This window comes from Marmota monax, unplaced genomic scaffold (assembly GCF_021218885.2).
Source record: "Marmota monax isolate L192 unplaced genomic scaffold, Marmota_monax_Labrador192_F-V1.1 WCK01_AAM20220418_F8-fsc00314, whole genome shotgun sequence".
Classification (NCBI taxonomy): Eukaryota; Metazoa; Chordata; class Mammalia; order Rodentia; family Sciuridae; genus Marmota; species Marmota monax.
Window position 1 is genome coordinate 974,258 of NW_026692675.1, and position 22,971 is coordinate 997,228.

General features: G+C 42.1%; 1 protein-coding gene and 1 pseudogene across 1 annotated transcript; one reads left to right on the forward strand and one right to left on the reverse strand.

Annotated features, from left to right (window-relative positions):
- Positions 1 to 203: 203 nt before the first annotated feature.
- On the reverse strand, positions 204 to 2,681 carry LOC124093960 (acidic proline-rich protein HP43A-like). The gene is made up of 3 exons (XM_046446499.1): positions 2,618 to 2,681; positions 1,674 to 1,712; positions 204 to 784 (listed from the first exon to the last, which is right to left on the reverse strand). The coding sequence occupies exons 1-3, from the start codon at positions 2,679 to 2,681 to the stop codon at positions 204 to 206; spliced, it is 684 nt and encodes a 227-aa protein (XP_046302455.1).
- A 2,198-nt stretch (positions 2,682 to 4,879) lies between these two features.
- Positions 4,880 to 6,311, forward strand: LOC124093961 (ATP-dependent RNA helicase DDX19B-like; annotated as a pseudogene).
- The last annotated feature ends 16,660 nt before the right edge of the window (positions 6,312 to 22,971 follow it).

The window sequence follows — 22,971 nt, forward strand, 5'->3', positions numbered from 1 at the left end:
CACCTTGAATTTTGAGAAGCACAAGTTAGGGCCCTTGGTGGAGAGTGAGCCTAAATCCCAGCTGCCACTAAATTCTAGAACTAGGGGAGATGGAGCGGGGGAGGTATTTCAACTCTATCTACTTGAGAAGGTTCTGGAGATCCCCAGGGCTTTGCAGGATGATATGTGGCAGGAAGCTCCAGATTACGTTTTTATTTACCTTGTTAGTTTCCAGGACGAGGAAGACCATTTGGCTGTTGCTGCTGCTGCTGCTGCTGCTGCTGCTGCTGCTGGGGGCCTCCTTGTTGGAGTGGTCTCTGCTGGTTACTAGGTCGAAGGGGGCGAAATGGTTGCTGCTGCTGCTGCTGCTGCTGCTGCTGCTGCTGCTCTTCTTGTTGGGGTGGTCTCTGCTGGTTACCAGGACGAAGAGGGCGAAATGGTTGCTGCTGCTGCTGCTGCTGCTGCTGCTCTTCTTGTTGGAGTGTTCTCTGCTGGTTACCAGGATGAGGAGAGCGACGACGACGCTGGTGGGCTTCTTCTTGTGGAGGTCCCTGTGGGTTATCAGGACAAGGAGGGCGAGGATGCTGCTGTTGGGCTCCTTGTTGGGGTGGTTCTTGCTGCTGTCCAGGACGAGGAGGTTTAGGAGGCTGCTGATTGTCTTCTTGGGGTGGTCCCTGCTCTGAATCACCACCTTCAACTTCATTGTCATTCTCGTCTCCACCATCAGCAGGGGGTCTGGGTGGGCGTCCTCCAGGAGGTGGTCTGTGAGGGACTTGTTTGGAGCTCTGGCTTAGGTCCTCGACCTCTGTGTGGGTACAGCACAAGAGTAGATGGCATCAGTGGTGGAAGAACCCCTCACCATCTACTTCTCTGACCTTGTCACACAGACATTTTGTCCCAGACTTTCCTTTTGACTGCTAACTTCCCTTGTGTCCACTCTTTCCTCATGAGGACCTCCCCTCAGCCTGTGTACTAATCATGTGGAATGTCTAACATATACTTATGATGAGTATTTATACTTAATTCTGCCCAAAAGGAAGGTCTTGGATGCCTTCCCATCCCCAGAGGATGTTTCCCTGTACACAAGAGATGTCAAGCAAAGGATTTATAAATGTCTGCTGATTGTACTTCAGGACACAGTGATGATTTGCTGTCTGTAAATCCAAGGCAGGACACTAAGCCAGAAGTTGAAACTGGAGCTAGTTGCTTAGTGCCCCAGACCCATGTGGATAAGATCTAAGAGAGGGAAGAGGAAGACAAAGTGATGGCCCCACATTGGTTTCACTGATTACCTGAAGCTATAGGGACATAACAACTGGAGGAAACAGACACAGGTACAATTTTGTGCAGTCCCTTTGAAGCCATATTTTTTTCTAGCAAGAAACATGGTGGAGGAGAAAGCCATTTTGCCACTCTCACTACCACAGAGGAGTCAGTTAGGAGACCTCACATTTGTGGTTCGCCTCTCAGCCTGAGGCAGCAAACTACTCCTGTTGTCATCAAACCCATTTCCCTATTGGAGGTTCTGCTAATTTCCCCAGAATCAAGGGTGGGAAAGGTTTGTCTATATCGTTAGGGTAACCAACAGTCACTAATGCCCCCAAATAAAAATTATGGCAATGAGACATTGTAGAACTCAAATAATTCCAAAAGGAGCTGAGGAGATAGCCAAGTGAGGATGAATTGGAACTTACCTGATGGCAGGGAGGAAGGAGAATCTTCATAGATGGCCTCTAGAAAATGAAGCACATGATGAAATTAAGTTATTCCCCAACCTCCGTGCTCACAAATATTCTACAAGGAAAGGTAGAGTACTTCCAACTACAGCCTGTCACCCCCTAAGTGAATGTGTCAGCCTCTCCCTGTGTGGCTGTTGGCAAGGCAGGAAGCTGTGAGGCAGTCGCTGTGGGTTGCTGTGCTGAGTCTCAACTCAGCAAATATCTACCATTTGGTCCTCTCTAGAATCCATCAAGCCTTCCTGCTAATATTTGTTAAGTATTCTGGGTATTTCCCTGCCCCATTTTAGTCTTCTTTTAAACATTTTCTGCATTCAATCATTTGCACATTTGACATGCTTTCTAAAGCGGGGACACCAGTAGTGAACTCTTGGGTGCAATGTCACATACACTATTTACAGCACTTTGCAATATTGAATAGAGATCAGAGACAATGAGAAATTGGTTCCTGATATTTCTATCTTACTGTGTAGAGAAAGTCCCACATTTTTTCCTGGATCTCTGTCTCTGACACAGCCCCCATATGTGTGCCTCTTCTTCCTCAACTGGCTTCACTGTCCAGTAAGGCAGCCTGTACCCACTGTCTGCTTTGATTACAGTAATGCCTTCATGACTGCTTTCCCTGGGTCTGTCTTCCCACCTTCCTCTGTGCCCTTCAAAACACAGAGACATTTCTCTATAAATGCAAATCCTTGTCATTCCTCACACCAAAAATTTTTATTCTATTTTATATTTTCAGTGGTTTCTTCAACTCTTCGGCCCTGATATGAAATGTATGGCCTTACACTTTTCATAAAAACTCTGCAGCCACATCTCACTTAGCATAATCTACCTTCTGTTTCTCTCCCGAGGGGCCTCCTGTGTCCCTAAAGTCACCCCAACTCCCATCCCTTTTCTTATACCTTCACTGGAGCTCTGAGCTGGACTCAGGGCCAGCAAGGCCACTGTGAGCAGGACCACCAGCATCTTGGAGGAGGCTCTGAAGTTGCTCCCAAGTCTGTGCTGAGGGAAGCAGGGCAGCTCCCTTTATAAGGAGGAGAGGAACAGTGGTGCCTTTGAGCTCCAGGTCTCAGTGACCTCACAGCTGACACACTAGCATGTCTTGCCTCCCTACTTTCTCTTTGGGACCTCAGCCCAGCATGATAGGCTAGGCAAGTGTTTGTCACATGTCATTTACAAGAAGTCCAATATGTGACTTGGGCAATCGTGTTGAAGGAAACTAGGCAAGTATTCAGCAAAGATGTTAGAATTCAGGTTCTCTAGTTGTTTGACCTTTAGTCTGATTGATGAGACTGTGACTCTGCCCTTCCTTTGTTTATTGTGTTTGTGGGAGGTTGGTGCTACACACCTGCATATTTGTGTCAGCAATGACCCTAGCATCAAAAATGGAGATAGTCTTTTTTTTTTCTTACTATAGTCAAAACTCCATCAAACATGATGTCTAGGTTCCCGTGCATATGATAGGTAGCTGAAGTTTTGATTATTTAGGATCCTTCCTTCTCAACTCTGCAGTGGCTTGGGATACCACATGGACACTTGGTTTCTGAAAGATGACCCTCAGCCTGTTCAGATCCAGAAAACTTGTCCAGGAATCACTGGATCTGGTTCTGATCAGGAGGCCTTGGTTCTGTGGAAGCATATACCCTAAAGTATTCTGTTTTCATTGATATCCCTGGGTATTGTAAAGCAAAAGCAGTCACAAAATAGCCATGGGGTTTTGCACACCCCAGCAATGGGAATGCACAGTTCCTAGAGAAACCACACATTTCAGGTCTCAGTCTTCCTCTAGGCTCCTGTCCTTTTGTGAGTTGTTCTATAGGATGGCTTGGGAACTTGCTTTATTGAAGAAAGCATTATGAATCACACCAGTGAAAATTGATGGGCCACACTATTCACTTGAATGAGGTAGCAGGACATCACTTTTGTAGGTTCAACGCTTTGCATTTGTGTTTGGGTTAGTAGTCACGTTCTGTGCTGTTTCCTCAGGTTGTTCTCCACCAGAGACTTTTGTGTGTGGTACTCTGATAATCATTTCTCCCACTCTCCTTTGGAATCAGATGTTCAAGTTTTGAACAACCTCCTGATTTTATATATCATTTTACATCGAGTTCCCCACTCCTTTATATTTAGAATGAACTCCTTTATTGAATCTTACAAGTCTGCATTGATTCTATGTTTCATTAGATTGTTGAATTTTTACTTCAAAATTTGGTTAAAAGGTATTGTGTTTCCAACAAGTCTTCTTTGGCACCTGCATTGCTTGCCTCTTTTCACCTTGTGCTCATTCTGTTGTGTTTGGTAATTACCTGCTAACCCTTTTCATGGAAGATCTAGATTGATCAGTCTCACCAGCTGCATCTTAGCATTTGAGATCTTGTATGTGTGTCTTATGTCATTGTTCCTTTCATTATAGAGCTCATAGTAAATTGAGGACAGATTGGTTGGAGATATAACAGGGATGGCCATGTGACTGGAAATTTTTTTTTTCTTGGAGGTGTAGATGGACAGAATGCCTTCATTTGATTTGTTTATTTTTATGTGGTGCTGAGGATCAAACCCAGTGCCTCATGCATGGTAGGCAAGTGCTTTGCCACTGAGTTATAGCCCCAGCCCTCAATGGTGATTCTTAATAACAAAATGACATTGGAAGGAAACTAGAAGTGGTTTAGTCTTATTAAAATTATAAAATTCAGTCTTGCAAGGTACAGAATTTGATCTTTTAAGTAACTGGCCTTAGAATCAATTTTTGGTTTCATCAAGATAATTTATTTTGCTTCATATGGTGTTCTGTGAAGTCCTTGATTTCTTAAGAAAAGTGAGTTTTCTTAATGGTAAGACACCTCAGTTCTTATGTTACAATTACATAGCCCTATATATACGACTTACAGTATTTTGTTACAAATAACAATACTTTGGTATTGTTTGATAGTGAGCTCTGATTTTATTTATTCAAGTATTCTTAACATTTGACATTTTGACCTGTTCCCCGAATTAAATTTTTTGTGTTCAATCGAATTTTGGGAGATTCCAGAGTGCTCTTGAAATATCACTAAAGAAGGTATTTTTGTCTTATAAAGAGAGAGAGAGAGAGAGACTGCACCGCACCTGATGGCGCACCCTCCAGTGGCTGCGTCCTGTCCAGCCTGTGCTGGGGACCCTGGCCACCAACTGGTGGGCCCTGGCGGTGGAGGAGCAGGAAGCGGCAGCTGAGTCGTTGAGCAACTTTCATCTTAAGGAAGGGAAGATCAAACCAGATGTCAATGGTGCTGTTGTCAAGACCAATGCTAATGCAGAGAAGACAGATGAAGAAGAGAAAGAGGACAAAGCTGCCCAGTCTTTACTCAACAAGCTGATCTGAAGCAACCTTGTGGATAACACTAACCAAGTGGAAGTCCTGTAGCAATATCTGAACTCCCCACTCTACTCAGTGAAGTCTTTTGAAGAGCTTCGACTGAAACCACAGCTTCTCCAAGGAGTCTATGCCATGGGTTTCAACAGTCCATCCAAAATCAAAGAGAATGCATAGCCTCTGATGCTTACTGAACCCCCACAGAACTTGCCCAGTCTCAGTCTGGTACTGATAAAACAGCTGTCTTTGTGTTGGCTATTCTCAGCCCAGTAGAACCTGCAAACAGATATCCCCAGTGTCTGTGCCTCTCCCCCACATATGAGCTCACCCTTCAAACAGGAAAAGTGATTGAACAGATGGCCAAATTTTACCCTGAATTGAAGCTAGCTTATGCTGTTCTAGGCAATACATTGGAAAGAGGTCAGAAGATCAGTGAGTAGATTGTCATTGGTACTTTTGGGACTATCCTGGACTGATATACTCCAAGCTCAGGTTCATTGACTGCAGAAGGATCAAGGTGTTCGTTCTGGATGAGGCTGACGTGATGATAGCCACTCAGGGCCACCAAGATCAGAGCATCTGTATCCAGAGGCTGCTACCCAAGAACTGCCAGATGTTGCTTTTCTCTGCCACTTTTGAAGACTCTGTGTGGAAGTTTTCCCAGAAAGTGGTCCCAGACCCCTAATATTATCAAACTGAAGCATGAGGAGGAGACATTGGATACCATCAAGCAGTACTATATCCTGTGCAATAACAGAAATGAGAAGTTCCAGGCCTTGTGCAACCTGCATGGGGCCATCACCATCGCACAAGCCATGATCTTCTGCCATACCCGCAAAACAGCTAGTTGGTTGGCAGCAGAGCTCTCAAAAGATGGCCACCAGGTGGCTCTGCTGAGCGGAGAAATGATGGTGGAGCAGAGGGCTGCTATGATTGAGCGCTTCCGAGAGGGCAAAGAGAAGGTTCTGGTCACCACCAACGTTTGTGCTCATGGTATCGATGTTGAACAAGTGTCTGTCATCATCAACTTCGATTTTTCTGTGGACAAGGACGGGAACCTAGACAACCAGACCTACCTGCACTGGATTGGACGCACTGGCCGCTTTGGCAAGAGAGGCCTGGCCGTGAGCATGGTTGACAGAAAGTGCAGCATGAGCGTCCTGAACAGAATCCAGGAGCATTTTAATAGGAAGATAGGAAGATTGAATACAGATGATTTGGACGAGATTGAGAAAATAGCCAACTGAGAAGCTCTACCAGCTACTGGTGTCCGCCCTTGGGGCTGCCTCTGCCCAGGAGACGAGTGTTTTCATGGCACAGGCCTCAACTGTCACCACAAAGACAAAGGCATGAAGAGAGAAACTAGCTACCTCATTTTCAATTACGTTTGGACTTGACAAAAAATTTTGCAGATGATGAGAGATGGTAGAAGAATTGTTTACACCACTGTGGAAGATTAGGCGTGAATACACAGAAATTTACCTTTTGGAAATTTCGGCAGTGTTTTGGCCAGCATTTTTCTCATCATTACCTAATCTAGATATTGTGACTAAATACTTATCCAGGATCCCCTGCAGAGAAATCCATGCCTGTTCTCTGGCTTGGAGTGTGGGGTCCAGCCTCTAGCCCATGTGGAAACAACAGAATAGAAGTGAAGAGGGGTTACGGAAGGAGATGACGCCCACAGTAGACGGGAGTTATTCCTCGACATGGTATCTGGAGGCTGCCATGAGGCAGCAGAGGCGGCCTGTGAGCTGCTTCTTTGGACTGACTTGGTGTCAAATAGCTTATCTGCATGTTGCCAGCCCCTCTGTCCTAACGCTCACACTAGGAAGGTATTTGCTGTGATGGACAAAAATGCTAGCCTCTGGGTTTTGTGTGCAGGCTTGTGTCTCAGGACCAGCACCAGCCCTTTTCAGCAGGTTTGATCTGTGTATGGTGTACATTGGACTCTTGGTGGGTCCTTTGCTTGTGCTTGGGCAAGTCCTGTGGAGAAGTCACCGTGGAGAAATGGTGGTAGATGTAGCTTGCCACAAAATTTGATTTCACTGGCACTTGCAGCATCTTTTTTTGTGTTTCCTTGATCCTAGTCCAAGCAATTAAAAGGTGGTCTGGGATTTGGATTCTCAGTGAAAATTGTTGTTCAGGTTTCTAATGGCCAGTCTTAAGGCAGCTTCAGCAATAGTCACAAATTCTTTCTTTGCCTCCAGATCCCAGAAGTTTTGTCAGATCTGGGGAATGATTACAGATATTTGGCATCTTGATTGTAAAGAGGTTCTGGACATCTGTGTTCCCAGTGCCTGGAATATACAAACAGGTGCGACCAAGGGACTAGATGGACTACAGCCATTCATCTATCCAAGGCACGAGTAACTGCCAAGGCCTGTGCTCCATCCTTACTTGGCATCTATGCACAGGACAGTTAGAACAAAGAATAGAAATGGAAACTTTCTCATACCTGACCAAGGTTCTTGGTACCCAGAGTGACAGAGCAAAGATGAGATGAAACTCAGGTGCAAGAGCAGTCTGAGACCCCCCACCAAAAGGAGTCCTCTTCAGCTCTTTGGCATTGATATGGAATGTACTTTATCTAGGACCTGGAAGAGAAATTTTACAATTCTTATTATTTTGTGTGTGGTTCTGGGGATCAAACCCAAGGCCTATACGTGCTAGGCAAGCACTCAACCACTGAGCTATACCCCTGGCTGTGGTAGAAGACTTTTATATGATTAGAACTATTCTAATCCCAGATCATCTCTGTTTTAAGGCCAGGCTGTCACCTGGAAAGGGAATGGGCCCAATATCAGCCTCCAGTGCTTTCCTTAATCTGACATTGTGGAACGACTGACAGACTGCCAATTCTGACACATTCTCCTGTGGGTACTTGATGGTGTAGTTTTCTGTGTACTCCTGGTCAACGTGGACCCATCATAGGAGTCTCGTAAGAAGAAAATAAATGTTATAGTCCCCTGAAGTTCTGTGGACCAACTTTGGAATAACTAAAAACAAGGACAATAATTAAAGAAACATATAAACTGCTCACTAGGCTGCAGGCTGACTCCACTCCTCACAATAGGTATGACTCATCTACTATTGCAGTTCCAAGTCTGAGAAGGAAAATGGGAAATGGTGTGCAGCTGATTCTTCAATAGTAGGAGTAAATGAGTTTCTGGTGGAAGTGTAGATCAATAGTTCTTAACTTGGGTCTCAGACCTCTGAGAATTCACTGGATGGGTTTCATGGAGTCTATAAAATATATGCACTTATTTGAGTTTAAATGCATTTTCTTGGGGAGACTCCCAAAGGATGATGCATCTTTAAAATAGCCTAGACACCCCTATTGTAGATGGTTCTGGAATGTCACCCCAGTGTCACTGTGGATCATATCCCTTCATAGTCCATATTCATTCCTGCCAGTATACCTGTCTCCAGGGCCTGTCTCCAGGGCTCAGTGGTCCACAGCTGCTTCTGTGACCTTGTGCAGCCTGGAGACCTCGGTGATGTAAAAAAATGTATTGAACTTAGTTAATTTTGGTCCCCAAGGATTCTTTTACTGATTTTATTTATGGAATGATGAACTGTGCCCTAAAAGAGAGAAACTCAGGAAAGAAAATTTTGGTCCAGTAGAAACTACTGGATGTTCATTATCCATAAACAATGGATTTTATGAGGATTTTTTGGTGTCACTTATCGGCTGTGTGCATAAGAACAAATCACTTGTTGATATATTCTTTCTCGGTGTTAACTAAGATGTGTTCTCATTCATGAGTGTGCAAAGGAAACAGCATGTTTTTGGTTACTGTTATTAGTAATAAGTGAAGACTCACATGTTATTTCTTAGGCTAGTTATAGTCTGGTGTTATGGGCTTGGAGATAGGTCTTCTCTTTGTCATTCCCATCTTGTTTCTTATTTAACATGTAGAATATTCCATATAAATATCAATGGTGACCAGAAGGCAAGGATTTCTGAGGATAGAGAAAGTTTTGTGAAGAAATGGAGCTTGCACACAAGAGAAAAGCAAGATTCCAAGTGATGAGAAGAGTACCCTAGGTAGGGGAAGGGAATATTAAGACTAACGCAGGGCTGGGGCTGTAGCTCAGTGATACAGCGCTTGCCTTGCAGTTGTGAGGCCCTGGATTCGATCCTCAGCACCACATAAAAAATAAACAAAAGATACTATTTCCATCTACAACTAAAAAACAAAAACGACTAAAGCAAATTCACCAGCATGATGGAAGTACGCTGGAGAGGCAGGGAGATGAGCAGCCTAGCTATGTGCGTAGAGAAAAGTCTCTTCAGAGAGAAAATGAAGATTTGATTGTTTAAACAGTGTCTTAGTCCATTTGTGCTGCTACAAAAAAATACCTGACTGTATAATTTATAAAGAACAGAAATGTATTTCTCACAGTTCTGGAGGCTGGAAAATCCAAGATCAAGGAGCCAGCAGGGCTGACTGATGTCTGATGAGGACTGCTCTCTTCCTCCAAGGTGTTACCTTGTTGCTACTCTTGAGGGAAGGACACTGTGTCCTCACATGGTAGAAAGTATGGAAGGGAAAGCAAGTGTTCACTTGAGCCTTGAGCTCTTCTGTAAGGATGCTTGACTCTCCCAAAGGTCACACCTACACCCACTTCCCCCTCTACTGGGATTGAGCCCAGGGCACTTTACCACTGAGCTACATCTCTAGCCCTTTTTATTTTTTGAGACATAGTCTTGCTAAATTGCAGAGGCTGACGTTAAATTTGGAATCTTCTGGCCTCTGTCTCCAGAGTGACTAGGATTACAGATGTGTACCACTGTCCCTCTCAAGGTTACAACTTCTTAAAACTGTTGTATTTGGAAATTAAGTTTCAACCTGAATTTTGGAGAGGGCACCATCATTTAAACCATAGTAAATGGTGTTTGAACTTAGTGGTAAATTTCCATAGATTCTTAAATTATAAAAGGGAAATGATGAAATTGTATTTTGAGAAGAATTTGTCTAGCAGAAATACCCAGGATACTGAATATATTGGAGGTAGAAAACGCTGACAGCTAAGCCAGATTTTAATGCATCTGTCCCATCACACACCCAGTGCTGAGATGTCATTTGGCTGTGTGGAAAACATAAAAGAAGGAATGCACTGGGGAAATGGAGGAAGAATGGTAGGCCTTAACACCTTTTTATTCCAAGAAGGATCTATGGTTCGTAAAAAATTCACTGCACAATATAATCTGAAGAGACTCACAATGAGGGTGTGGAAAGAACAGATTGCATTAGAATTGAATCCCTGTCGTGTATGATGCCAGGCCTGTCACCTTTATAAGAGGGCTGATCCCTCCTTCACCACACCACCCAATGTGTTGTAGATTTCAGGGGCCCTCTTCGACACAGACACCAGGTGCTTGGGAACTCCTTGTAGTTTTTTACATGACTTTTTTTTTTTTTTGCTTGAGAATAAATGTTCCATATTCTGTGTGTGTGTGTGTGTGTGTGTGTGTGAGAGAGAGAGAGAGAGAGAGAGAGAGAGAGAGAGAGAGAGAGAGAGAGATAGTAAACTAATTAGGATTCACTGGGCTTATATTCTCGGCTGTGTTTTTGACTGAGGCAAGAGTATATTGAGTTTGAGGTCATATTTGGCAACAGAGAATGACCTGGACTCAAAAAATAAATGATCTATTAGGATTATTTGCTATATTAAAATTATATGAGAAATAAGAAATGGTGTTTTATCTTCACTGAGTTACATAAATGATGTGATTAATGTGTGGCTAAGAAATTGAAGTTCCAAAAGCCTAATGTGTCCTGCTGCAATATTACCACTTATAATTCTACTATATTAGCTTGATGACAGTCCAGATTCTGCAAGAAAAAAGATAGGTCTTAACATCGGGTTTGAGGACTCAAAATTCACTTGCCTTTGAAAAATGTATCAAACTTTCATTACACAACATTTCGTTATATTCCTTCATTCCTCCAAATTACAAGAGCATCAGTACATATATTCTGAAATAAATTTTAAAAATTGCATTTGTATAATGCAATCCAAGGAAGACCAAGAATACTGAAAAGGTTTTCCTGGTAACTGGCTTGTGGATAAAGATAGAGGGGAGCTTTCTGGAAGCATTCATGAGAAGGGGTCCAGGATGTTCTTTTATCTTGTCCATGAACCTCCAAGTCCAGACTCTCCAACCCCAGAAAGAGAGACAGCAATCAGAAATCATATGCTAATTATTTTATTGGTATACAGAAGAGGCTGTTGTGACTGTATGGTCCAAAGGCACAACTTCCCGAAGGACATCATCTTCTCATTCACTTTCTGAAACAAAGAAACAAGGAAGGTTATAGGGAAGATGTGACGTGCAGGAGGCTTCTGATCCCTTGCTGTCGTCTCTGAAGTAAGGTAGGTGAGAGCCCACCTCCTCTCCCTCTTTCCTTCTCATTCCCTATTTCTTTTTGTTCACTCTGGTTAGGCGCCTAGCACATAATATCGTTGTGTACACGGTAAAGAGATGAAGATTATATTCATTTATTGCTTATCTTTGAGTTGCTATTGAAAATGATCAAAGATATATTAATAGAGCAGGTCACTGAAACCTATAACTTTATAATAGGGGAGCAAGACCAGTTTTAGTATCTTAAACATGGCCTGATGAGCAAAATTTTGGCATAGTAACACAGTGGAACAAAAATAATAGAGAAAGAGAAGGAGCAAGAATAAGAGGAAGAGAAGAAGAATATTTAGAAATTAAGAAAAATGAATTTAGAGATTAAAAAAGAAATTTAGAAAGTAAGAAAGAAAGAAGAAAATAAAGAGAGAAAAGTAAGAAAGGGAGGGAGGGAGAAATTAAAGGAAGGAAGGGAAAAAGAAACTAGAAAGATGCACATATCTTCAAAAACGGTATGGAAAATTTTCTGAACTATGATATTTGAAATCAGCAACATATATATCTGCATGTAACTGATGGTATCATTTGTAAGAAAAAAGTGTCGTGCTTATATGTGATTAAATGTTTCCAGGAGGATGTTCAAATGAATTGATGAATGAGACTTACATCCAAATAAATATGGAGTAACATGATATGCCTGTTAGATACAGCTACTGAACTTCAATTAAGCCATACTTTTTATGATGCGAGCCTAGATTCATTTGCAAGTAAGCATTTAAAAATCTACACTTGGAGGCACAAATTGAATTAATTTAGAATGTATACTGGACTGACAGGGCTGTTGGGAGATAGAACTGAGCAGAAAAGTCAAGTAGAAACAGGAAATGAAAAGCCATTGGAGTGTGAGCAAGGAGACAGAGGATGCAAGGGAGAAAGAATACTGCTTTGATTCTACAAAGAAACACAAGTAAATGTGGGGAAAGGGGCGTTTGATGAAGTCCTTCTCAAAATCAGAATGACCTTGGAGAACTTAAATGGGTCATTGTACAATACCCAAGAATACCTGAATCTAGACATTTAGAAATGGGTTCCATGACCACATACTTTGAACATGTTCCCAGAGGATTTGTTAACACCTTGAATTTTGAGAAGCACAAGTTAGGGCCCTTGGTGGAGAGTGAGCCTAAATCCCAGCTGCCACTAAATTCTAGAACTAGGGGAGATGGAGCGGGGGAGGTATTTCAACTCTATCTACTGAGAAGGTTCTGGAGATCCCCAGGGCTTTGCAGGATGATATGTGGCAGGAAGCTCCAGATTACGTTTTTATTTACCTTGTTAGTTTCCAGGACGAGGAAGACCATTTGGTTGTTGCTGCTGCTGCTGCTGCTGCTGCTGCTGCTGGCCTCCTTGTTGGAGTGGTCCCTGCTGGTTACCAGGACAAGGGGGGTGACCTGGTTGCTGCTGCTGCTGCTTCTGGAGGCCTCCTTGTTGGAGTGTTCTCTGCTGGTTACCAGGATGAGGAGAGCAACGATGACGCTGATGATGGGCTGCTTCTTGTGGACGTCCCTGTGGGTCATCAGGACGAGTAGGATGCTGCTGTTGGCCTCCTTGTTGGGGTGGTCCCTGCTGGTGTCCAGGACGAGGAGGTTTAGGAGGCTGCTGATTGCTTCCTTGGGGTGGTCCCTGCTCTGAATCACCACCTTCAACTTCATCGTCATTTTCATCTCCACCATCAGCGGGGCGTCTGGGTGGGCGTCCTCCAGGAGGTGGTCTGTGAGGGACTTGTTCGGAGCTCTGGCTGGGGTCCTCAACCTCTGTGTGGGTACAGCACAAGAGTAGATGGCATCAGTGGTGGAAGAACCCCTCACCATCTACTTCTCTGACATTGTCACACAGACATTTTGTCCCAGACTTTCCTTTTGACTGCTAACTTCCCTTGTGTCCACTCTTTCCTCATGAGGACCTCCCCTCAGCCTGTGTACTAATCATGTGGAATGTCTAACATATACTTATGATGAGTATTTATACTTAATTCTGCCCAAAAGGAAGGTCTTGGATGCCTTCCCACCCCCAGAGGATGTTTCCCTGTACACAAGAGATGTCAAGCAAAGGATTTATAAATGTCTGCTGATTGTACTTCAGGACACAGTGATGATTTGCTGTCTGTAAATCCAAGGCAGGACACTAAGCCAGAAGTTGAAACTGGAGCTAGTTGCTTAGTGCCCCAGACCCATGTGGATAAGATCTAAGAGAGGGAAGAGGAAGACAAAGTGATGGCCCCACATTGGTTTCACTGATTACCTGAAGCTATAGGGACATAACAACTGGAGGAAACAGACACAGGTACAATTTTGTGCAGTCCCTTTGAAGCCATATTTTTTTCTAGCAAGAAACATGGTGGAGGAGAAAGCCATTTTGCCACTCTCACTACCACAGAGGAGTCAGTTAGGAGACCTCACATTTGAGGTTCGCCTCTCAGCCTAAGGCAGCAAACTACTCCTGTTGTCATCAAACCCATTTCCCTATTGGTGGTTCTGCTAATGTTCCCCAGAATCAAGGGTGGGAAAGGTTTGTCTATATCGTTAGGGTAACCAACAGTCACTAATGCCCCCAAATAAAAATTATGGCAATGAGACATTGTAGAACTCAAATAATTCCAAAAGGAGCTGAGGAGATAGCCAAGTGAGGATGAATTGGAACTTACCTGATGGCAGGGAGGAAGGAGAATCTTCATAGATGGCCTCTAGAAAATGAAGCACATGATGAAATTAAGTTATTCCCCAACCTCCGTGCTCACAAATACTCTACAAGGAAAGGTAGAGTACTTCCAACTACAACCTGTATACACCCTAAGTGAATGTGTCAGCCTCTCCCTATGTGACTGTTGGCAAGGCAGGAAGCTGTGATGCAGTGGCTGGGGGGTTGCTGTGCTGAGTCTCAACCCCTTGTTCAAAATGTTTCTACCATTTGGTCCTCTCTAGAATCCATCAATCCTTAACTGCTAATATTTGTTAAGTATTCTGGGTATTACACTGTCCCATTTTAGTCTTCTTTTAAGCTTTTTCTGCATTAAATTATTAGCACATTTGACATGTTTTTTAGAGAGGGTACATCAGTAGTAAACTCTTGGGTGCAATGTCATATACACTATTTTCAGCACTTTGCAATATTGAATAAAGGTCAGAGGAAATGAGAAATTGCTTCCTGATATTTCTATCTTACTGTGTAGAGAAAGTCCCACATTTTTTCCTGGATCTCTGTCTCTGACACAGCCCCTATATGTGTGCCTCTTCTTCTTCAACCAGCATCACTGTCCAGTAAGGCAGCCTGTACCCACTGTCTGCTTTGATTACAGTAATGCCTTCATGACTGCTTTCCCTGGGTCTGTCTTCCCACCTTCCCTGTATCCTTCAAAACACAGAGAAATTTCTCTATAAATGCAAATCCTTATCATTCCTTGCATCAGAAATTTTTATTCTATTTAATTTTTTTCAACTTCAACTCTATGGCCCTGATATGGAATGTATGGCCTTACACTTTTCATAAAAACTGTGGGGCCACATCCCACTTAGCCTAATCTGCCTTCTGTTTCTCTCTAGTGGGGCTTCATGAGTTCCCAAAGTCACCCCTACCTCCCATCCCTTTTGTTATACCTTCATTGGAGCTCTGAGCTGGACTCAGGGCCAGCAAGGCCACTGTGAGCAGGACCACCAGCATCTTGGAGGAGGCTCTGAAGTTGCTCCCAAGTCTGTGCTGGGAGAAGCAGGGCAGCTCCCCTTATAAGGAGTAAAGGAACAGTGGTGCCTTTGAGCTCCAGGTCTTAGTGACCTCACAGTTGACACACTAGCATGTCTTGCCTCCCTAACTTTTCTCTTTGGGACCTCAGCCCAGCAGGATAGGCTGGGCAAGAGGTTGTCACCTGTCATTTACAAGAAGTACAACATGTGACTTGGGCAATCGTGTTGAAGGAAACTAGGCAAGTATTCAGCAAAGATGTTAGAATTGAGGTTCTCTAATTGTCTGAACTTTAGTCTGATTGATGAGACCATGGTCTGCCCTTCCATTGTGTATTGTGTTTATGGGGGGTTGGTGCTACACACCTGCATATTTGTGTCAGCAATGACCCTAGCATCAAAAATGGAGATAGTCTTATTTTTTTTTAATTATAGTCAAAATTCCATCAAACATGATGTCTGTGTTCCCATGCATATGATAGATACCTGAAGTTTTGATTATTTAGGGTCCTTCCTTCTCAACTCTGCAATGGCTTAGGATACCTCATGGACACATGGTAACTGAAAGATGACCTTCAGTCTGTTCAGACCCAGAATCATTGTCCAGGAATCACTGGATCTGGTTCTGATCAGGAGGCCTTGGTTCTGTGGAAGCATATACCCTAAATAATTCTGTTTTTATTGATATCCCTGGGTGTTATTAAAGCAAAAGCAGTCACAAAATAGCCATGGGGTTTTGCACTCCCCAGCAATGGGAATGCACAGTTCTTAGAGAAACCACACATTTCAGGTCTCAGTCTTCCTCTAGGCTCCTGTACCTTTTGTGAGATGTTCTATAGGATGCCTTTGGAACTTGCTTTATTGAAGAAAGCATTATGAATCACACCAGTGAGAATTTATGGGCCACAACGATTTACTTGAATCATTGAGGTAGCAGGACATCACTTTTGTAGGTTCAATTGCTTTGCATTTGTGTTTGGTTTAGCAGTCATGTTCTGTGCTGTTTCCTCAGGTTGGTCTCCACTAGACACTTTTGTGTGTGGTACCCTGATAATCATTTCTCCCACTCTCCTTTGGAATCAGATGTTCAAGTTTTGAACAACCTCCTGATTTTATATATCATCTTACATTTAGCTCCCTGCTCCTTTATATTTAGAATGAACTCCTTTATTGAATCTTACAATTGATTATATGTTTCATTAGATTGTTAAATTTTTACTTCAAAATTTGATTAAAAGGTATTGTGTTTCCAACAAGTCTTCTTGGGTACCTGCATTGCTTGCCTCTTTTCACCTTGTGTTCATTCTGTTGTGTCAGGTACTTACCTGCTCATCATTTTCATGGAAGATCTAGATTGATCAGTCTCACTAGCTGCATCTTATCATTTTAGATCTTGTGTGTGTGTGTGTGTGTGTGTGTGTGTGATTCCTTTCATTACAGAGCTCGTGGTAAATTGAGGACAGATTGGTTGGAGATATACCAGGGATGGCCATGTGACTGGAAATCTGGTTTGTTTTTTTTTTTTTAGTTTTAAATGGACAGATTTCCTTTATTTTATTTGTGTATTTTTATGTGGTGCTGAGGATCGAACCCAGAGCCTCCAAAGCATGGTAGGCAACCGCTCTGCTACTGAACTAAGGCCCCAGGCTTGTGACTGGAAATCTTAAAAATAGGCCCCTTGTCCAGTCTTCTGGCCCTTCCTGTAGTATGCAGACCTATTGCAGGAAGATCTCTTAAACAATGGGTTTTTCTATAGATAACATGACATTCACAGGGTGTCCAGGCTGATGGATTTTTTTTCCTTCGGCACAGTCATAGATGTATTCTAAAGGGGAATATAAATGCTGTTGGCAATTTTTCACTGGCTTTGTGATTCTTTCAAATATCACTCCGATTAGGCCCTTTGCCTGACCTTCTCCCAAGTTAGCAATGAGTGAAAGCAATTAGTGTAGTATGAAAGAAAAATATCACCTGTGACCCCACCACACACAACCAAAACAGTGGTTAAGGAAGAACCCACAGGTAAGACTGTCAGGTAGGAAGGGTATGGTTGAAGCAATAAGCAAGACCTCGGAAGCAGGTGAGGTGCCTTAAGGTGAATTGCAGACCTCAAGTAACCCACTTCTCTTGAATACATGTGTTATACTTAGCTGTTATACTTGCCTTCTACATCCTAATTCTTGTTTTTTCATCATCTTAGTCTGCAACAAATGACGAAAAAAATCTATAGTCTGGGTAAAATTAACAGCAGATTTTTTTTTTCACACAGGTTTGAAGTTATAAGTTCAAGATGAAAGTAGCAGCAGCTCTGTTTTTTTTGTAGGCCTCTGTCCCTGGCTCCCAGAGTATTGCCTCCGTGCTCATAGGGGACCTCATTTATGCACATGCATCCCTGCTGTCTCTCTGTGTATCCAAACACCATCTTCTTATGAGGACACCTCTCATATTGTATTAGGATGGATACTAACACACTAACAGGTTCATTTTTTTTTTTGAATCGGGGATTGAACACAGGGACACCCAACCTCTGAGCCACATCCCCAGCCTTATTTTATATTGTATTTAGAGGCAGGATCTCACTGAGTTGCTTAGTGCCTTGCTGTTGCTGAGGTTGGCTTTGAACTTGCAATCCTTCTGCCTCAGCCTCCTGAGCCACTGGGAGTATAGGCATGCACCACTATACCTGCCACAGCCTCATTTTTACTTAAGCATTTTTTAAAGGGCCTGCCTCCAAATATAGTAATGTTCTGAGGTCCTAAACCCAGAGGAAGTCTTAAACTCAGAGGAACTCTGGCAAAGGGAGAAAATATAGCTCATAAAATCTCCCAGTGCTTTCTCAGCTAATGACAACTGCTTCACTAAACTATTTTTTTTATAAAGGAGTCTTTTTGGTTCCCCACTCCCCAAGACCCTGCCTATTTCCAAATCTATTTGACTCTACTTTCCAAATGCATCCTAAATATGACCACTTGTGTAATCTACTCCAAAATCCTGATTCAGGCAGTGATTATCTCTAACAACCCCCATCTCCAAGGCTGGGTATTATCAAGATCCTTCATTCAGCCCTCATCGCAATCCATTTCATTGGGAGAACCTAGTTATTAGGTATCACTGATTATCATCATCATCTCACTTTTGCAGGTGGGATCGTGAGGCATGGCACAAGGCTGCTGTGAAGACAGTGGTCACAGAGGCAGCCATGTTCAGGGCTGTTTCCTGCTGCTAGGCTCCACTGCTTTCCTGCTGTTTGCTTGCTTTGAAGGAGAGCAGGAATGAGATCTAGAGAACAAACAAAACTACTTGTTTCTGGAGTTAGCTAAGGGAAAGCTTTCTAGGGTATTAATAGATGAGTTGAGAAAAATAATATCTTCCTGAATAATTGTTTAAAATCATAAGCACTTTTACCCAGACTTCTGTTATCCTGTTTTTACTCACCTTCATACAAAGATATCATAGAGATTAGTTTTGGCTTTACAACTTTTCTAAAAAGATAATTGGGATCCCTCATCTGCACAGGGTTCATGCAAGACCCTGGGTAGACCAAACAGAAGAAGAATAGATTCAAAATCTCCATGAGTAAGCAGTTGTCCTATTTCTGCCTCTTGTTTGCTCACCCCTCCTAATTTTTTCACTTTCATATCTGCCACTTACCCATGGTGTAACAAGATTTCAATGCTTTCTGTCCATGAACTAACTTCAGTAGCCTGTCACATATTTGGGGATTTTGCTCCCAGGGAGCTTTGGTTCTTATGTATAAAAGCAAATTTCTAGATAGTCCGATTCTTAATGTACAGATAATAGCAGATGGTATTTCAGCACTATCCTAAGAGTATTGAAGGTTTGTATTGCAGTTTAGGAACCTCAAAATTGTATTTTAGTGGAGGTTGAGGTCCCTATTAAAATGGGGTTGATTGGTTGATTCTTGTTCTTCTGCTGAATATATCTCTCTTGCCAAATGATGTTCCATGTCAGTATTTGCAGTGCTCCAATTATTACTTCATGAGGATAGTTAAGGCTAGGTTTTTCTTCCTTCCTTGATAACCCCTGTGATATCAGGAAAATTCTCAGTTTGGATTATCAGAGCAAATACAAAGCAAGCTCAAAGTCCTGCACTTTCAGGAGATTTCTGCTAGTGTATTAGACCCCAGGCATTTCCACACCTACCTATCAAAAATGGTTTCCCATTGTGGCAATAATCAAAACCCTGTGACTCTTTGGTTTTTAAATAGGAAGAGAAATTTTCCTGAAATCATGTCATATAATGTTACTCTTCTAATTCAAGTGATGTAACTGCTATTTATTCTGATGAACACTAGACTGGAATAGTAGGTAAGGACAAAGGTCTTTGCATCTTTTCTTTATTGTGGACTTTGAGTGATTTTTCTTCCCTGGCATTCCAGGAATAAATCAAGAAGAAGGACTCTTATGCTCTGTTACCAGTTATATGCTGTTCTCACCTAGCACTATGTTTGTTTAGCTGAATAAACTCTTGAGGAAAAGAGGAAATATAGTCCTGGTATATGAAGGTAAGTCCAATTCATGTGGTTAAGTCCTCTTTGTGGTAGGAACCAGAGTGTGAGTGGATGCAGAAACCTTCACCACACCCTTCTGAGTGCCACTCTGGTTGGGAAATTTCAGCCCTAACTCCATGCCTGGGTGTTTTGTTGAAGTAAGATTGTTGCCACAGACTTTGTGAAATCCTACTTTTACTAAAAGAACATCAGCCTCTTCAAAGAATGCTGGACATATCATGACTGATACTGAAAGTACATGAAAACCATTTCTTTAATTGCAGACTGCACCATCACCTCCACAGAAAGCAAGAATTCAATCCCAGTGCATGTTTATAAATATCGCCTTCTGTACCTGATGTCTTGCTAGATATTTGATACCTTTTTGATGTGGATTTTAATCCAGTAGAAAAGAATTTCAGACCTACTACTTTTCAGGTGCTCAGATCAACTCTGTAATCCAATGAAGAACCTGATGCGTGGGTTGTCTCTTGTCCAACGAGGAGGTAAATGGAACAGGGTAGAGGAGAGTGTGGCTGCGGAGTCACTAATCAAGACCTCCAGAGACCAAGCAGGAAGCAGGTCTGATTTTATTGCGCAGTTACCACGTATATATACTGAGGCAGTAGCTAAGCAGATTATAGGCAGCCACCAATGCAATTTCTGCTAACTGTTCTTGAAGCGACCAATCGAGGAGTGCGCCATGGAGCAAGCACAGGGACTGCAACACATGGCCTCATGCCCAGGGCTGTCCCTGCGGGATAAGAGGCCTGCAGCTCACATGCCTAGCACAAGGGGAGTGGCCTGCCACTCAGACGCCCTTAATGTATGCCATGTATGCAGTACTCCATGTACTTGTCCCCACAACCTGACATCAACATCTTTCCTTCCTGAGGTCTTTCATTTATATAGGTCTGGATTTTTAGTCCTAAGTACACATAGGATGAACATAGACTTTCCTTTGAATTTTCTAATATTATTGCAATGGAGGAAGGATAGGGTATAAAGATCAGTCTCGTCTATGGCGTTTCTAAGGTATATGCTGAAAATTGCCATCAAGTTTTCTGTTGAATGTAATAGGTGACTGGGTTAAAAATTTCAAAACCTAGGAATTCTAGGCTTAATAAAAATAAGGGGACCTAATTTTAACATTTTGTCATACTCTTTTTCTTAATCCCTTAATGTTGGATCAGCTGAAGGTAAAATGGATACCTGAACTGTGTGCAGATATCTCAATTAAAGCACAGGGATGGGGAGGAAGAATATGGAAAATTAAGTACCATGCTGAGGACATAACCTGGCAGTAAAGCACTTGCCTAGTGTGCGCAAAGCGTGGATTCAATCCACAGTACCATGGGCAGGGGTAGGGGGAAGCCCACCAGAAATTAAGCCCTGTGTCAAGGACCACGGTCATTAGTGTGAAAAGATGGGGCTGGTCTTCTGAGTACTGCCTCTTTTTGCTATTAGTGATTCCTATTTTTCTCCCACTGTATTTCTTTTCCTCTCTATTTATTTCTTTAATTTTTAATTAATTAATTTATTTTAGTTTCAATTTGTTATATATGACAGCAGAATGCATTACAATTCATATTACACATATAGAGCACATTTTTTCATATCTCTGGTTGTATACAAAGTATATTCACACCATTTGTGTCTCATACATGTACTTAGGGTAATGATGTTCATCTCATTCCACCATCTATTCTACTCGCCTTCCCCTATCTAGTTCTTTGTTTTATCTAATAATCCCATGCTCTCCCTCCAAATCCCACTATGAATCAGCCTCCTTATATCAGAGAAAACATTCGGCATTTGTTTTTTTGGGATTGGCTAACTTCACTTAGCATTATGTTCTCCAACTCCATCCATTTACCTTCAAATGCCATGATTCTATTCTCTTTTATTGCTAAGTAATATTCCATTGTGTATATGTACCACAGTTTCTTTTTTTTTACCATTTTTAATAATTTATATGACAGCGGAATGCATTACAATTCTTATTACACATATAGAGCACAATTTTTTATATCTCTGGTTGTATACATAGTATATTCATACCAATTCATGTCTTCATACATGTAATTTGGATAATAATGATCATCACATTCCACCATCATTTCTAACCCCATGCCCCTTCCCTTATCCCTCCCACCCATCTGTCCTATCTAGAGTTCATCTATTCCTCCCACACTCCCCCTCCCTACCCAACTATGAGTTAGCCTCCTTATATCAGAGAAAACATTTGGCATTGGCTAACTTCACTTAGCATTATTTTCTCCAGCACCATCCATTTACCTGCAAATGCCATGATTTTGTTCTCTTTTATTGCTGATTAATATTCCATTGTGTATATGTACCAGTTTCTTTATCCATTCATCTACTTAAGGGCATCTAGGTTGGTTCCACAGTTTGCTATTGTGAATTGTGCTGCTATAAACATTGATGTGGCTGTGTCCCTGTAGTATGCTGTTTTTAAGTCTTTGGGTACAGACCAAGGAGACAGATAACTAGATCAAATGGTGGTTCCATTCCCAGATTTCCAGGGAATCTCCATACTGCTTTCCATATTGGCTGCATCAACTTGCAGTTCCACCAGCAATGTACGAGTGTGCCTTTCCCCCCACATCCTTGCCAACACTTACTGTGGTTCATATTCATAATAGCTGCCATTCTGACTGGAGGGACATGGTATCTTAGAGTAGTTTTGATTTGCATTTCTCTGATTGCTAGAATTGATGAAAATTTTTTTTCATATATTTGTTGACTGATTGAATATCCTCTTCTGAGAAGTGTCTGTTCATGTCCTTGGCCCATGTATTGATTGGATTACTTGTTTTTTGTTTTGTTTTTGTTTTTAGCTTTTTGAGTTCTTTAATATACCCTAGAGATTAGTGCTCTATCTGATGTCTGAAGGGTAAAGATTTGCTCCCAGTATATAGGCTCTCTATTCACCTCACAGATTGCTTCTTTTGCTGAGAAGAAACCTTTTAGTTTGAGTTCATTCCATTTATTGATTCTTGATTTTAATTCTTGTGCCACAGGAGTCTTATTAAGGAAGCTGGGGCCTAATCCCACATGATGGAGATTAGGGCCTACTTTTTCTTCTATTAGATGCAGAGTCTCTGGTTGTATTCCTAACTCCTCTGTCCATTTTGAGTTGAGTTTTGTGAATGGTGAGAGATAGGGGTTTAATTTCATTTTGTTACATGTGTATTTTCACTTTTCCCAGCACAATTTGTTGAAGAGGCTATCTTTTCTCCAACATATGTTTTTGTTACCTTTGTTTAAT